The sequence below is a fragment of the Oncorhynchus mykiss genome, chromosome 20 (genome assembly GCF_013265735.2).
Source record: "Oncorhynchus mykiss isolate Arlee chromosome 20, USDA_OmykA_1.1, whole genome shotgun sequence".
In the NCBI taxonomy this organism is placed as follows: domain Eukaryota; kingdom Metazoa; phylum Chordata; class Actinopteri; order Salmoniformes; family Salmonidae; genus Oncorhynchus; species Oncorhynchus mykiss.
The window spans coordinates 14,082,148-14,094,065 of NC_048584.1; the positions used below are offsets into that span (position 1 = coordinate 14,082,148).

At 45.0% G+C, this 11,918-nt stretch overlaps 1 protein-coding gene across 2 annotated transcripts in view; it reads right to left on the reverse strand.

Annotated features, from left to right (window-relative positions):
- The window catches only part of LOC110499015 (glutamate receptor ionotropic, delta-1-like), a 424,887-nt gene extending 413,211 nt beyond the window's left edge, over positions 1-11,676 (reverse strand). For both annotated transcript variants that reach the window (XM_036955858.1, XM_036955857.1), the window contains exons 1-2: positions 11,311-11,676; positions 2,246-2,401 (exon numbers count right to left, since the gene is read on the reverse strand). In XM_036955858.1, the coding sequence (XP_036811753.1) occupies positions 2,246-2,401; positions 11,311-11,392 (238 nt within the window). In that variant the 5' untranslated portion in view covers positions 11,393-11,676. The remainder of the gene's footprint in view (positions 1-2,245; positions 2,402-11,310) is intronic.
- Positions 11,677-11,918: the final 242 nt, after the last annotated feature.

The following is an 11,918-nucleotide window of genomic DNA, read 5'->3' on the forward strand; positions in this document are numbered from 1 at the left end:
CGAGCAATTGACCAATTGAACTTTGAATTCCACTGCTTCTGCCCCGCTTACCCCTTCAAAGTAGCAGGATACATTGCAAATTTAAAAAATGACTGGTCATTGGTCAGAATAATCAGATCAGATTGTGAAGGTGTTTTTGCTGTGGGCTGAAAACACCATCCCACCCGAACAGGCTGAAGTTTTTTTTTGTTTTTTTAAGCTCTTACACTTGTAAGGGATTTCCTCTTCTTCTTCTGAAGAGGAGAGTCGAGAAGGATCGGACGACCAATATGCGGCGTGGTAAGTGTCCATGGTTCTTTTAATACGAAATAGTACACATGAACAACTGAATACAAAAACAATAACCGTGGAATGAACGAAACCCAAAACAGTACCGTGTGGTGAAAAACACAGACACGGAAACAAACACCCACAAACACACAGTGAAACCCAGGCTACCTAAGTATGATTCTCAATCAGAGACAACTAATGACACCTGCCTCTGATTGAGAACCATACTAGGCCGAAACATAGAAATCCCCAAATCATAGAAAAACAAACATAGACTGCCCACCCCAACTCACGCCCTGACCATACTAACTAATGACAAAACAACGGAAATAAAGGTCAGAACGTGACAACACTAAAAGGGCATCATTATAATTTTCACAATTTCAGAGTGTTATTTATACCTTAGTGTGGAAATATATATATATATAAAAAAAAAGGCAAATTAGGTTTTTGACTGCACTGCTCCTTTAAGCAGCAGTTGTGCTTTTTCAATCCAGAAAAAAAGGTACAGACCGATTCCAGCGTATGGATGTTACAGAATGGACAAAATAAATAAATGAAACTTTTGATGTGTGCGTCTTGGGGGGAGTGTATACCAAAAAAGAGTGGCATGTTGGACAAATAAAGCAAATAAAAGAGGTTGTATGGATGTTACACGACATGGACCAACTTTTTGGGGGTGACTGAACTCATTAGCAAAGTCTGTGAGTTTGTAAGTGTCAGGTCAAAACATGGATAGACCATTTGGGAAGAAAAGGCTTGGTTGAACACAAAAAAAAATAAAAAATTGAAAAGACTGTCATTAACATTGTGACTTTAGAGAGGAAAAACAACTTATATATTTTACACCCTTCGTTATGTTACAGTCTGAAACAGAGGCTAATTTCTTGATCAACATCTACCATCATCACCAATACAACTCACTATGAAACAAGCAAATTAGGCTACCTGTTTTGAAAGCAACATGTCTTTAAAGGCTGCCTCACACTGGATAGCAATGATGTGTGGAAAATGGAGTCGAGTCCTACTCGACTCAATACTTCCACCTAGCTTTCTATCCACAGAAGATACTGCTGCTCAACTATTTTGGGGAGCCTTAAGCCTTGTTCACTCTAATCAAATTTTTGGGCATATTCAATTTTAATAATTTTTTCTACCTGCAGTCTGAACAGCCAAAAACCACATTGAATCGGATATTTCAAGCGACTTTCAAACCACCATTGTAAGTGGTTTGAAATCAGATACAAATCTGATTCCTGGCCATGCGACTTGTGTCTGAATAGTCAACTATGATTTAATTGCTTTCAAGTGGGTTTTAGGCATGGACTATAAGGTGTCAAAAGCGTTCCACGGGGATACTGGCCCATGTTGACTCCAATGCTTCCCACAGTTGTTTCAAGTTGGCTGGATGTCCTTTGGGTAGTGGACCATTCATAATACACATGAGAAACTGTTAAGCGTAAAAGCCTATTCTATAATTTTTATGGAATTGTTGTGGTAATTAAAACATGACTTATTTAGAATTGATCAGAATTAAATTGTTTTGCCAACTCCGTGTAGCTTGGAAACTCCCATGGCAGGCATTGTTGTCACCTGAGCTTGCTACATAACTTCTGAGCGATAGGCAGCACAAGAGAACCACCACCAATCAGCCTACACCACTGCACACACACCCGTTGTTACTATGACAACTAGCATAGCCATGTCAGCAAATGACTGCTTTCTGAAAACACATAAATCTGACTTGGTCACTTGTACAGTCAGTATTCCAAAATGGGCCTGCAATGTAATCAAGGCTTAAGAGCTTCAAAGAGGAATAGGTGTTTCACTTTAAATTATCCTCTTCTCCTCTTAAAAAATAACTAGCCTACAAACTGCACTTGAGGTATAGTTATGCTACTAAGTAGCCTACTAACCAAATATGGCGAAAGGGGGAGAAAAATGCTTTTAAAAATAATTCAATGGCGTCCCTTACCTTCCTGGACCGCCTGGAAAGGGTTGTTCGCCTCGACAAGTTTTATGGAGTGTGTGATTTTCTCGCTCTGCAAAATGTCGTCGTTGAGACTGAGGTCTGAGATCGCCAGCTGGAAAACCTCGTCATCCCTCACTGCGTTCTCCTCGAATATGGCACCTGTTGAAAAGATGCAATTGTCAACATTGCAATATGTGTAGAGATGCATTGCAAAAACTAGGAGTGTATTGATTATGCCAAATCTTTTGCAAAATGTTTCGTCATTTTTTTTTTTTTTTTTAAGAACAAAACGGGGAGGGACCTTCTTTAAATTTGTATTGGCGGATCGCAACCAACTGAAAGGTGAATACACCACCACCTACTCTACTGGATTGTGAGGCAGGTCATGGTTTCCCTATTCATCAATTTCTCTTATCTATCCCTGTGTTTCCGCCTACTGTTCTGTATTGTGAATTCATTATACTTTGTGACACAAAAAGGGAAGGAAAAAAGAACGGGGAAATAGGAAGAAAAATGACCCTTCCAACTAACCCTACACCCATTAAAAACCTCACCATTATTCCACTACTTGGCCCTATCTGATCATACACCAGGCTGGCAGCCTGGGAGGACGGGACACTATCGTTCAACACAACTTGTAACTCTTAGGCAGTAAAATCCCGTACACCCAAGTACTTCTCTGCAGCTGCCACCACAACATCTATTTCTGTGATTTATGTTCAATTTATGTGGTACAGTTGATAACCACGAATATGAACGCTACGAAACCAACCTTACTGAAGCACCTATCACTCTCTATTGGCCTCAGTTTACACACAAGGAATCTCTTAGCATCCCTCGCCATGGACTCATCTTCCTCTACTATTCACTTCACTGCATCAGCATACAAAACCTTCTGTACTACTCAGATCCTGGCAACCTCAACCTGCCTTTCTCTCACCGGACACTTCTGATCTCCAGCACTATGGGTACCCTTACAATTAACACACAAAACCGATACTACACATTCATTTGTCTCATGCCATCCTGCACACTTCTCACATCTAAGAATCTCCCTCCTGCCCACTGCTGCAACATGACCATAAACTTGGCACCTAAGACACCGTAATGGGTTTGGGACAAAAGCTCTCACTGGATAACTGACACATCCTAACTTGACTTTGTAGGATAAAGACTGCATTAAACTCAGCAGGAAAACAGTGTCTTCACTGTTTCACCACGCTTTCCACCAGGTCTGCGTCGCACCAAACAGTGAGCGTCACAGACACCGGGAATCTTCTATTTCAGTTGATTCTCCTCACCACTTAGGGATAGCCCCCTTTTTTTCAATTTTCGCCTAAATGACATACCCAAATCTAACTGTCTGTAGCTCAGGCCCTGAAGCAAAGATATGCATATTCTTTAATTTGAAAGGAAACATTTGTGGAAATGTGAATTGAATGTAGGAGAATATAACAGATATGGTAGAAGAAAATACAAAGAAAGAAACAACCAGTCTTTTTCTACCACCATCTTTGAAATGTAACAGAAAGGTCATAGTTCTAGCCATCACTCTGGTTGTATTTCTGATAGTGTCCACAAGATAGCAGCAGTGTGTGTGCAAAGTTTCAGATGGATAACTTGAAGTATGAATGAACAACAAGACTTTTAGTGTGAAGTCCCCAGGTACATTTGGGCAAATCGTGAGGGAGACATTCGCATTCATATTCAATTTTTCTGCCAGAATATGGTCAAATCTGTATACTTTGCCTTTGATTTAGCTTTTTAGTCGCCATATTATAAGTTCAACAATTCGTTAACAACCAGTTTTCATAACTCTGAATATCCTTATAATTTTTGTCCAAAATGAAAAGGCAGGCTGTCGTATAAGGTTAATAGCTACATTTTACGACATATACATTGTTTCCAGCTCTTTTAGCTATCTAGCTAGCTTTGTTTGACCCCGATTGGTGCTTATTTGACACATATACAATCATTCAAGTGATGGCCACCCGCGTCATCGGCGTGCCATGAAGGCGTCGCTCTATGACCAAATATGGTGTCCTATAGGATATACTACACCCCTAATGAAATAGTGAAGTCATGTTACCTTCTAGGATCTCTGGGGAATAGATACGAATGTATTTTGACTGGTTGAAACAACATTTACAGTGAGATGTTCACAGATTACTTTCTTTGCAAATTGAACGAGTGGAAATACAAAATCGATAGTGCATGCTATATGGACCTTTCCAGGATATGAAAATGGATTTTATCTAACAAAACGACACATTGTGTTATCTCTGGGACCCTTTGGATGATAAATCAGAGCAAGATTTCAGAATGTCAGTACACATTTCACCTTCAGAGGTGAATTTATCAAACCTACCGCAAAGAAAAAAGTGTTTTGTTGTTAGGAGCTCTCCTCAAACAATAGCATGGCCTTTTTTTGCAGTAATAGCTACTGTAAATTGGACAGTGCAGTTATATTAACAATAATGTAAGCTTTCAGTTGATATAAGAAACTTATATGTATCGATATTTGTTGTTTCTCTAAAATCTGTGATCTTGACATAATGCCCTGCATGATTGACAACTGTCCTGTTGACAGGACGCCGATCCTTACTAACGCCTCCCGAGTTATCACTCCTTTCAACTGTGTCCAGCTCCGGAGAGCAAAGCAAGTCACAGTTCTTGTCCCTAGAAGTGTGGTGGATGGAAGAAATGCAAAAAATCCTTACGTTTCCACTTCGAGTTACTTTCACCGACTCAACAGTCCCCAACCTCTTCTCCAACCAACCTGACACCACATATGGATCAGCCATATGGATCAGCCAGATCTTTCCTCACTCCAGAGGCTCATTCTCGGCGGTCTTCACCCCACCTGCCGCTACAGGTAATTAATTCTCACTCTTGTCATGTTACATTTCTGAGCTACCAGAGTATGTTTTTTTTTATTTTTGTACATGATGCCAATCTTGCTCACCACACCACTTCCCTCTACACTCAGCTCCATTACTTATTCCTCGTTTTCCAAAAATGTCCACATCTCCATGCTCTTTCTGCTCCTTCATCCACTGTAGTAGCAAACTGTTCTTGGTTCTTGCATCTTGAATTTGCCTGTCACGTTCTGACCTTTATTTCCTTTGTTTTGTATTTATTTAGTATGGTCAGGGCGTGAGTTGGGTGGGCAGTCTATGTTTGGGGGTATTTCTATGTTTCGGCCTAATATGGTTCTCAATCAGAGGCAGGTGTCATTAGTTGTCTCTGATTGAGAATCATACTTAGGTCGCCTGGGTTTCACTGTGTGTTTGTGGGTGATTGTTCCTGTCTCTGTGTTTTGCACCAGACAGGGCTGTTTTTGGTTTTCCACATTTGTTGTTTTGTAGTGGTCGTGTTTATCCTTTTTGTTATTAAACATGAATCAATATAATCACGCTGCTTTTTGGTCCGCCTCTACTTCACCACAAGAAGACCGTTACAGAATCACCCACCACAACAGGACCAAGTGGCGTGGTAACGGGCAACAGCAACAGCAGCGAAAAGAGGAATGTACATGGGAGGATGAGTTGGATGGTAAAGGACCCTGGGCACAGCCTGGAGAATATCGCCGCCCCAAAGAAGAGCTGGAGCCGGCGAAGGCGGAGAGGCGCTGGTATGAGGAGGCAGCACGGCGGCGTGGATGGAAGCCCGAGAGTCATCCCCAAAAATGTATTGGGGGGAGGCACACAGGAAGTGTGGCGAAGCCAGGTAGGAGACCTGCGCCAACTTCCTGTGCTTACCGGGGGGCTGGAGAGACTGGGCAGGCACCGTGTTATGCTGTGAAGCGCACGGTGTCCCCAGTGCGGGTGCATAGCCCGGTGCGGTACATTCCAGCTATCGGCCGGGCTAGAGTGGGCATCGAGCCAAGTGCCATGAAGCCAGCTCTACGCATCTGGTCTCCAGTGCGTCTCCTTGGGCCGGCTTACATGGCACCAGCCTTGCGCACAGTGTCCCTGGTTCGCCTGCATAGCCCAGTGCGGGCTATTCCACCTCGCCGCACTGGCAGGGCGACCGGGACCATTCAACCGGGTAAGGTTGGGCAGGCTCGGTGCTCAAGAGCTCCAGTGCGCCTGCACGGTCCGGTCTATCCGTCACCACCTCCACGCACCAGCCCTCCGGTGGCAGCCCCCCACACCAGGCTGTCTCTCCGGCTCATCCTTACAGGGGCTCCCGCCTGTCCAGCGCTGCCAGAGCCTTCCTCCTCTCCAGCGCAGCCGGAGTCTCCCGCCTGTTCGGCGCTACCAGAGCTCCCGCCCCTCATTCCAGAGGCACCCGAGCTACTCAGTCCAGCGCTGCCAGAGCCTTCCTCTCCAGCGTTGCTGGAGCTTCCCGTCTGCCCAGCGCCGCCTGAGCCACCCGTCTGCCCAGCGCCGCCTGAGCCACCCGTCTGCCCAGCGCCGCCTGAGCCGCCCGTCTGCCCAGCGCCGCCTGAGCCGCCCGTCTGCCCAGCGCCGCCTGAGCCGCCCGTCTGCCCAGCGCCGCATGAGCCGCCCGTCTGCCCAGCGCCGCCTGAACCGCCCGTCTGCCCAGCGCCGCCTGAGCCGCCCGTCTGCCCAGCGCCGCCAGTGCCGCCAGTCTGCCAGGAGCCGCCAGTGCCGCCAGTCAGCCAGGGGCCGCCAGTGCCGCCAGTCAGCCAGGGGCCGCCAGTGCCGCCAGTCAGCCAGGGGCCGCCAGTGCCGCCAGTCAGCCCAGAGGCGCCAGAGCCCCTCAGCCCAGAGGCGCCAGTGCCGCCAGTCAGCCCAGAGGCGCCAGAGCCCCTCAGCCCAGAGGCGCCAGAGCCCCTCAGCCCCTCAGCCCAGAGGCGCCAGAGCCCCTCTGTCCCGAGCAACTTCCCCTCTGTCCCGAGCTGCCGGCCCTTTGTCCCGAGCTGCCGGCCCTCTGTCCCAAGCTGCCGGCCCTCTGTCCCGAGCTGCCGCCCCTCTGTCCCGAGCTGCCGCCCCTCTGTCCCGAGCTGCCCCTCTGTCCATTGAGAAGGGTCGCCGTGGTTAGGAGGCCACGGAAGCGGACAATAAGTCAGACTAAGACTATGGTGAAGTGGGGGCCACGTCCAGCACCAGGGCCGCCACCGCGGACAGACGCCCACCCAGACCCTCCCCTATAGGCTAAGGTTTTGCGGCCGGAGTCCGCACCTTTGGGGGGGGGGGGGGGGGGGGGTACTGTCACGTTCTGACCTTTATTTCCTTTGTTTTGTATTTATTTAGTATGGTCAGGGCGTGAGTTGGGTGGGCAGTCTATGTTTGTTTTTCTATGTTTTGGGGTATTTCTATGTTTCGGCCTAGTATGGTTCTCAATCAGAGGCAGGTGTCATTAGTTGTCTCTGATTGAGAATCATACTTAGGTAGCCTGGGTTTCACTGTGTGTTTGTGGGTGATTGTTCCTGTCTCTGTGTTTTGCACCAGACAGGGCTGTTTTTGGTTTTCCACATTTGTTGTTTTGTAGTGGTCGTGTTTATACTTTTTGTTATTAAACATGAATCAATATAATCACGCTGCTTTTTGGTCCGCCTCTACTTCACCACAAGAAGACCGTTACATTGCCACCATGTCGCGTCGACTAAAAAAGCTCTACCAGCCGCCAGTACTCCCCTTCCCAGGGAAGGACCTACCTGAATGTGTCCAATAGAAACTCTCGTTTTTGTTGCAAAACAGGACAGGATGTTTTACAACTGTTTGGACAAATGATTACACCCGAGACCAACACAGGCAGTTGCATTTCAGTTTCAGAGAAATCTCATTCACCTGACACTTCCACCTATGTGCAATTACCCTGGGTAAGAGGTTAGTTTCAGAGCAACTATTACAAAAGTAGGCCCTAATGTTTAGGATACAACTTGTCGAGAAATGGATGACATGACACTATTTTCTCTTAAGATGTAGGTCCTTATTAGCATTTTACTTATTAGCATATTACTGATCCTTATTAGCATTATAAGGAAAGGTTAGTGGATTTACAGTGAGTGGGTGGATGCCAGATCAAGACTTTTCACTTTCCCTCCCTGTCAATCTGGCATATGGTGGTTGGTTACACGCAGTACATATATTTTCCCCCATGTGCATTCATTTCAGAACCATGGAGAGCAAGGTTGTAGGCCTATATAGACTCTCTCAGCTCCAGCTACTGGGCCCAGTTTTTCAAAAGTTATCTGATCGGATTTCGGCAATTGGATAGGATAAAATGCATAGAATAGAACGAATAGAACATGGCATCATATCATTGGCTTTAATGGGGACGCCCATTATATTCATTCTATTCTACAAAATCCGATCAGATAACTTTTGAAAAACTGGGCCCTGATTTAGCTACATATCTAGGACCAGATTATCCAAACCCTGTCCATTATTTTACCATTGGGAGATGGGGGGGGGGGACCTCCCTTTTTTAACAGTAACTTACAGGTAACTGGCTGCCAATAGCCAGTTACCTTACCTTTACAGTTTCCTGTAGATATGGGCCGGGCTTCACAAGAGCTCTGGATAAGAGCATCTGCTAAATGACTCAAACGTAAATGTAGAATATGCTCGCTGACTTTATGGTAGAACTGCCTAGACTTTAAAATCCATTCAAGTTTCCTTGAGTTGTTTGTTGATCGGCTACATTATCAATCGTCTGAAGTAAATGATTGTAAAACAGCGTTCAGATTGGATAAAGTAGCCTCGATTTATGTCGGAAGTGTCGTATTTTGCAGGTGGTCAAAGCGAAAAGCCTTCCTTGATGTATAACTGATGTGTTCGTCTTATTTAGCATGGGATCAGAATAGCGCGTCTGCCCTCTATTTTGTCGGTGAGAATGGATTTGATTCCTGTGTTTCGAGCTCGCCTTCCATTGCAGGGCTGGATAGCCAGCGCCTCTATACCGTCCCATCACCCCGTAAATCATTCCACGTCAGGTGTCCAACTCATTGGACATACCTATTTCTCCTTTGCATAAGGAACAGCTTCAGCTTTTGGCCAGAAGGATAACTTGAAGAGGAGAGGAAATGAGAGGAGGGTGAAAATATATAGCAATAAGATAGAGGCAAACGTAATATTCTCTAGGCTATTGGTCCCACTTTGTGCACAATCACACAAATAGTCCTTACCCGTTTGATATCAGGAGTTTGACCATACCCATTAGGCCTAAAATTCAGATATTGAACATCTAATATATTCACTCCTAGGAGGAACCAAGCAAAACAAATGCCACAGAGACGGCAAAAACCAACGATAGGACGATACAGATCCTCGCGAAAGGGTTTAGACCGGAATGGAACTCTGCCACATTCAAAAGTGAGCCGTCTTTTGGTTTCCAAGTCAGACCACCGTTGATTTGAGGGCTCTCCGGAGTTGTTGTGCATGTAGCAGCAGACTGGCTATGAACAACGAATATTTGAACCGCATGCGTCAAGTCAAGCAAGCCTTAAAATGAGAATCCATTGTATTCGAACGTAATGGTGCACCACTCTTCAACCTCACTCATTAAGACAATTTCATATGAAGTTAATCAGAAAGATAATTGATTGTTTAAAACATGTTTGGTATATAGCCTACGCAGCATACTCAAGGGTAATGCTTGGTAATGACTGAAGCTGTTCCTGCACTCCAAGCCTTTTCTATCAAGATCCCGACAAAATCACATTGGATTCCGAGAGAACAACATTTTCCAAAATACATCAAAACCTTGACGGCCATGGAATTAATGTTTTAAAAACATTAAAATAACCAAAATACAGATAAAAGCCCTGGTTTTAATGATGATGGGGGTGACAAAGGTGCAACGTAACCAACAAGTCCTAATGGCTACATCAGAATGATTCCAACTTGCTTCACGCCTGATTTGTTAGTTATGTTTTATATCATGGTAAAGCCGACAAAGTGCAAATGCCATCGATGATAATGCATCCAATAGCCTTTACGTGTTTTAATTATAAACCCCCGCAACAGCCTAAATGCCTAAACTACTGTCTCAAATGTAAGATGCTTCAGCTGTTATCGTGCTGGAGAGCTTTATTCCAACATATTAACTGTTGATCACTGCAGCACTATTGGATACTTAACATGCAAAGGTTTCGATGTAAAATTAAACAAAAAATGATTATTTTTCTGCTACGGTCTGTGTGTGTGTGTGTGTGTGTGTGTGTGTGTGTGTGTGTGTGTGTGTGTGTGTGTGTGTGTGTGTGTGTGTGTGTGTGTTTGTACGTGCATGCTTACATGTATACATGCGTGTTTGCATTAGTTGTCTTTGATCCAACAAATGGCATTAAACACATGCCAGTGACATTATTTTGAAATATAATATTCTAGTTATTCGTATTGACCCCCTCCATCTCCCCCGCCGCGAACATAAGTTGTTTTAGCTTAAATGTAAATTAATGTCAGATAAACTACATTTGACAAATCTGATATATTACACACCCAAATTCACCAAACCGAGTACACTGGCATCTATTCTAATGTTGGATTCGGACATAAGGGTTTAGTATTTGTCCCTTTGTCATTTATTTCCTTCACAGGCGTTTAACATTTCGGTCACGTTCAATTCAAAGTTCATGCTTATAGATGGGGAGGGGGGGGGGGGGGGGAGGGGGTGGGCAATCCTCTAAAAACACACGTTGGTTTAGTTCGTCTGATCCAAGCAAATTAGTTCCATCTTGCTTTGGTTTTGTGGTGTGAATTACAATATATTTACAATATTGGCTATTCTCATGATTTCGGAAAAGACACATTGGTGCACTTTTCCAGAGACTTTCAGTCAAGCATGTGCAAAGACATTCATAAGATATTGTATGATAGGCAACGCAAATTTGACAATTTAATTATAATTCAAATGATGCTGTAAAATTGCCACAGCTCCCGGGATGGAGCAACGCTATTCACCAGAACTACATATCATTATTGTTTATAAGGTATTTAGTTGTAACTCGCTCTTTATACTAACACATTCATCCGTATGCCTTCCTAAATGTATCATACATTTAAACAACAAAGGAGGACTGTTTTATTCTAAGCACCGAGGGGGTTTATATCACACCTCCGCGTTTGCACCCCGTGTCCCCTGCACAAGCTCCTTACCGATGTGAATGATGGAGTCCGCGCTCGCCACTGAATTGCATTGCAACATCCATAAGGAAAGGCATATTATCAGCAATTCCATCTCCGGTTTTGGCGAAAGCAGCTCATCCACCGTCCCTCGTATGTCGGACAAATCCAAATAAGCAACAGTGCATGAACCAGTTGTTCAGTCTGTGAATAAAAGCCGAAAACAAAACTATAAGGAAGGAGGAAAAACGTCAAGGGGTTTCTTGGGGATAGAATAAGTAAGTGCAAGGGAGGTGGCGGTTGGGCAGAAAAGGCAGGGAAATACTCGGCTTTTCGGTAAGGAAGGCTGAGAATCCAGCGCGCTCTGCGGCTCTCGCTCTATCCAGCGCTCGCGGAGTCTGAGACATATCAAACTGCAAACTGCGGAGGAGGGACACCCCCCACGCGCTCTCTCGATAGCTCTCTCTCTCTCGATTTTCTCGACCCACGTGACTGCAGAGACTCTATCTACAACGGTAAGCTGCCCGGAGAAGACAGGGAGAGATGGAATCCGAGCAAGCCGGAGACGGCGACGGCGATCAAGACATGCCCTGAGGCTCTGTCTATCAGCGAACGCACATTACCATGGACGGGAACCTGGA